Here is a 5,727-nt window from a genome sequence, read left to right as displayed (position 1 = left end):
CTCTTGTTTCTTTTATTTCTCTCCATTTGTCGCCTGGTGTGTTTGAAATGGGTTGCCTTCAGTGTAAGATTCAATGTTACGCTTCAAGTATAGTGAATCAGCCAAATCCTCAATATTAAAATTCGACTTCAAGTCGTACTTGAAATTTCTGAGACCGACTCTTAAACCAACAAGCGACATCTTAATTCCAAGAGATAAGAGGATGGCTTCCTTCTGTTTCGCAAGGAACTTCTCTTGATTACCTTTCACTTCCTCCTCGTGCTTCACAACATTCACTTTAATCCTCTTCTTTGTGTTCTCAAAAATTGTTGTGAAATAACTATTAATAAGTCGTGAGTATTTGTTCCATGAATATGAATGGTAACAATGTTCTGCAACTTCGACCCAACAATACAACTTTTGACTTGCTCTGTCTCGTGTGAGTACTTTCAATGCTATATCCCTAATTATATCAACCATATCATCCGGTAGTTCGTCAATAGCCCGACATACTTTTTTGATGTTGAGTAATTCAGATTCACAAGAACAAACAAAGACGTCGAGTTCAGCAAGTTTCTTGAGTGGGTGGTTTGAGTTTTTGATACATGATGTAAGCAATGAAGCTACCGCCGGTCTTTGTCTTTCAATAAACATTTTTAATAATTGAGGAATTAGGGTTTCCGTTTTTCTTGTATTAAACATTTTTGTCAGATATGCCGACGCCAACATAGAACCCTCAAATTTGGCGTATAATGCTTGGCATGAATACTCCTCAAAGAAGTCATAACACAACCCTTTTGGTATTTTCATCGAATTCAAACGAGTAAATAATTCGTCGTATTTGTGCAAATAAGGAATTACTTCGGTGTACTTCACAAGTAACTTTGGCAAAACAAAGTTCTGAAGGGCAGTATCTGTTGTTTCAAAGAAATATCGTGCAATCCTCTTCACAGCTTCTGTGGTTGTTAGAAGAGCTTCAAAAAGTGGGTAAAGCAATTCTTGTGAATGAGGCAAGTGGATGTCCAGAATTTCACACTTCATCACTTCGGTATGGTTCATTATTTTAATCACGTAGTCAACGTAGTCTTTACTCAAATTGTTTACACCAATTTCCATCATTTTTCTAAACGAAGCAGTGCAATCCAAAGTAATTTCCTTATCGTCTATTGTTTTGTACACATTCAACACATCTTCTATATTGTCATGTGTGATTTTTATGTAAGATACAAAGGATTTCATTAGTTCAGGAATTGCATGTAAATATTCACCCGCCTTGTTTGTATATATTAACACATCACCAACAAAAGAACCCAATTTAATCGCCTTCTTGGTAAATACATATCTGAAAATCTCTTCGAAATTGAATGCAGTTGATGGGTCAATGTTTATCATATTCAAATTCTTTGATATTTTTGAAATAATTTTGAGGACTTCCCAAGCATTTGGCTGTGATTTCTTTATTAAATTCAAACAAATATCTCCAAACCGACTGTCAAATGCGTCATCTGTAAACTCTTCTGAAATCCGTTTCAGTGTATTCACAATCACCTTTGCACTTCTTCCATCAAACCGTCTTTTCGACTCAACAAACTGCTTATAGATATCTACAATATCGTTCAAAAACTGCTCTCTGATATTTGGGTCAACTCCACTGACAAATTTAATAAACATTTCTTGAACCTTATTCTTGACCGAAATTTGAGCAATCAAAGAAAACACCATTCGACACAAAATGACCAATGCCTTATCACCAACTTTTGTGTTATTCGCAATAGTTTTGAATTCATGTGGATATTTAGTTGCATTTAAGAATGATTGGACGGATTCAGAGTCTCTTGCAAGCTCTGGATCTGTGTTTGCCATTGTCAAATAAATATTGGTCAATATATCAATATCTGGAGTGGTTAAAAGTCTGTTAAGAATTGGAACCAAGTCATTCGGGACTTTCAATGTTTTCATGATTTCAAGGAAGTTGCCAAGCACTGAAATTTCTCTTCGATCTGATACCGTCAATTCAACGTTATTATACCTTTCCTTGAAAATAGAAAGGAACCAATTCGCAACACTTTCTTGCTTAAACAAGTCAATGTTGAGTACAATTGACGCCCAAATTGTCTTACTCATTGTGATGTTGTCTGTATTATCCATACTATACTGCTTGAATATTGTTTTGATTGGTTCCTCTGTAACAATTTCTTTTACTTTGACGGGTTGGTCACTTTCTTCGCCATTCTCTTCATCACTTGGCTTCTTCCCAAACAAGCTTTCCGCCACACTCATTACATACTTCAAAATCGATTGACTTCTTGCTATACAAGCAGCTAAAAGATCTTGTGCGGGTTTCCAGAACAAATTAAATCTCATTCTCATCATGGAGATGGCGATTCTGGCAGCCATTTCAAGAACTTCGTCGGAGTAAGTATCAACTTTGTCGAAAAGGTATGTCAACCGGAGGTTCACTGCTCGACTCTTGTGGAACTGAATGTCTATGTCGTTCAAAAGACTCATCACTTCTCTCGCGCGACTGCAATCTCCTTTCAATAACAAATTTGTCGCTGCAGATCGTTCAGAGATGTTTACAGAACCCATGTATTCAAAGATCTTTTTCTTCTCATCTTCGGTGTATTCAACAGATACTTTCTTCTTTTGTACAAAGTAAGCAAGTGCACACAAATACTGCGAATTCTTCAATTTTCGAAGTTCAGTAACGATTACTTCGTCTTTGTCTGTCTCAAAATCGGCCAAAATAGCAGAGCACATAACAATATTGGTATTCAATCGGTCAATCGCCTTTTGCTTGATATTTTTCATCATCTTAACAACACCAACAGAGCATGCAAGTGAACAGACATCTTCATTTAAATCCATGTTATCCAACACTTCTGTTAATACGGGTAGTAATGAAGTTGGGAAATATGGCTTTGTCTTCATAGTTAAATCCGAGTCTGCCATCGGGACAATTGGGTAGAACCTGAGTGCGTTCTTTCTCAGTAACAAAGTGATGTCTTTCTTCATTATAACATGTTTTAAAACGAGTGAATAGTACACTGGATTTTCTGAGACACGTTGCAACACAGATTGAAGATTGTCCAAATCCAAAATGTTCATGTACTCATCGACAACAGGGATCATTTTATTTGTCATGTTACTGTTCTTCGAAATAACAAAAATGGCGTCGAGATACACCTTTTCAAACTCTTTCACTGAAAAGCAGTACTTCAAAATGTCATATATTCTTTCTTCATATCCTGTAATACCATTTGCTCTTCCAGAAACCAACCATCTGATCGTCAATTTCAAAGTCAATGAGGTAATATTCAGCGTTGGTGTAGGTGGGAGTTTGTTCTGAAGAAGTATGAAGTATTCTTCATACCCTGTTTTCTTGTGTAAGACAATACCTTTGTTCACTACTGTCAATGCTAAGGTCCATATATCGTATTTCTGACCCGTCGCGGCAAAAGCAGCGTCAAAATAGCACGAAATGTAATCAGTATCCTTTCGAATGAGTTCTTGTTTGATACCTTTGATCGCTTCAAACATCAACATCCCAATACCTCTTTTGAGCAAATTTTGGTGTGTGGGGTCGAGTGTAGTATCTTTTGATAATAAGAATGTATCAATGATCGAATTTATCATTTGTGTGAATTCCAATGGTTTCAACTTTCTTGCTAAATACGCAAAAGCCTCTGCAGAAAATTGTCTGACATAATTCTTTCTGTGTGAAATTAGTAGTACATACGACTTGAAGAAGGTGTTCAAATCTTTGGTAAATTCCTTGTGTAAATACTTGACCATAAAAGAGAGTGCAGTGAATATATCTGTGATATCTTCTATATCGGTGCATCCAACCAACTTATTGTTAGCAACTTGAATCAATCGAGGAACGTATGGTAAAAACTCTTCTCGTACATCTCTGATAATTTGAGCAACGATATCAAAAAGTGAGTGAACAGCCATCGAGTCTTGTTGTTCCAAGTGTACAAAAATGATGTCAGTGATCGTTTTCAAATTTAGTAATAACAGTGGTAGTGTGGTCATCTTCGACTTCAAAAGTGCTTTGATGTTGTGGAATGATTCTGTTCTATCGTCTGTTTCCCACTTGATAAAACTGTCGTATGCGTATGGATGGATATCTTCCAAATCCTTTTGATCTCTTTCGGAGTTGTAGATATCATGGATCGTATCAATTTTGAGCTCCTTCAGGAGTTGTGTGAACCCCTTAAACTTGAACCTGTTGTCCTTTTTAACATTCATCATCTTTTCTATCTCTTCATCGGATGACGACATTCTGTTTTTTGAATTTGAATGAAACCCTATTCAAATTCTATTCTTATTGTTCTTTCCTCTATAAACGTTGGTAAATTATACTATTATTTAACTATAACCAAAGTCTACCAAAAAATCAATCAATGTCTTGTTCTAGCTTCATCCCAGTCGCACACATAAAATGGGAAGGCAAGCCCTCGAGTGGGTTAGGCGACCTGATGATCGTTTTCTTCTCGATCCCTGTTTCCCCGGGCAACACGATGAAATCTTCGAAAATGACAAACCCTAATACGGTTGTTGTGTTTTTCAAAACATCTTCCATGCTGTCACAGTTGAGTACTGCCAACACGTTGTTCTTCATGTCTGAATTGATTTCGACGTCTTCTACATCAAATGGGTTTTGCACTTGTGTCTGCCCAATCGGCAAATACCCCGAATTCTCATGTTTAAATGACTTTATCAAAATGAGTTTGTACGTGTCGTCGAGAATCACATTCGACCGTGGGCATAACGGCTTTTCAGGACAGCACCCGCACATATAGTTGTTCACAATTCTGTGTTGCATTCTTCTCACAAACGCATCATAATTCGTGCACAGTGGCACTCCTGCAGGTTTATGAACAATAAAGCTCCCGACCGGATGACTAAATTGTGTTGTGTGAATATCGTTGTATAGCTGTTCGTTGTCCATCACATAAATCAAATCGATGTTATAACAGTCGACAACTTCCTTCAACCCTTCGGTCGTTAAAAATGGACACCGTACAATTGTTCCCGATTTCGCAACTATATTTCAGCACAATTACCTCCTATTAACCAACTCTCATTAATAGAAACAAACTCCCCACGTGACTCTTTTGCTTCTCAGCACACAACTGAGACATAACCTTTGCATAATGTGAAAATAAAGCATACTTTTCTTCCGCATTTGTTGTTCCACAACAAAAGACAATGGGTTGCTCAGTGTTGCAATCAAGCAACGTATTTGGTGTGATTGGTGAAGACACAACAGAACAGCCAATACACCCAGGAACGGTAATCAAATTGGTTTTCAAATTCAAGTCCACTACCAGTGGGGTATATCCCTCTCTCACTGCATAATTGACTAAATGCATCGCAAATGTTCCTTTCCCCGAACGCACACTCCCTGTGATCAAGATGTTCTGTGCAGTTTCGCCTTGGATTTCTTTGATGCTGTTTCTGTTCTCGTTGATCTTTGTGTGTAGATTATAATACTCTTCAACAACACTGTTGCTGCCAATGTAATAATGTGACGGGTTTGTAACATCCATCTCACAATCATCGACCGCGTACAACGAAACCCACATGTTTTGAGCAATAGAGTATATCGTGTTAGTTGCTATCTGAGCACCATTCCACTCCACTCTCCCAAATAGAACTTTGAATGAACACCCATCGCCAGCGATAATTCTCACCTCCTTTCCAGAGTGACTTTGACGTGTTTGTGTTGTGCTGTGTCTT

The 5,727-nt window shown here is 37.5% G+C and overlaps 2 protein-coding genes across 2 annotated transcripts; both read right to left on the bottom strand.

Moving 5' to 3' along the window:
• Nucleotides 1-446: 446 nt before the first annotated feature.
• On the bottom strand, nucleotides 447-4,266 carry EIN_228540 (hypothetical protein; the record flags this gene model as incomplete). The annotated part of the gene is made up of 2 exons (XM_004255104.1): nucleotides 447-491; nucleotides 532-4,266. The coding sequence occupies 2 exons, from the start codon at nucleotides 4,264-4,266 to the stop codon at nucleotides 447-449; spliced, it is 3,780 nt and encodes a 1,259-aa protein (XP_004255152.1).
• A 115-nt stretch (nucleotides 4,267-4,381) lies between these two features.
• EIN_228530 (ATP/GTP-binding protein, putative) lies at nucleotides 4,382-5,726 on the bottom strand (the record flags this gene model as incomplete). Its single annotated transcript, XM_004255103.1, has 2 exons — nucleotides 4,382-5,031; nucleotides 5,087-5,726. Coding segments are annotated over 2 exons (1,290 nt in total), but the record flags the coding sequence as incomplete, so codon positions are not given.
• Between the last annotated feature and the right edge of the window lies 1 nt (nucleotide 5,727).

This window comes from Entamoeba invadens (assembly GCF_000330505.1).
Source record: "Entamoeba invadens IP1 unplaced genomic scaffold scaff_1105074725849, whole genome shotgun sequence".
NCBI lineage: Eukaryota > Evosea > Mastigamoebida > Endamoebidae > Entamoeba > Entamoeba invadens.
Note: the sequence above shows the minus strand (reverse complement) of the source record. Positions and strands in the feature narration are given on the sequence as shown.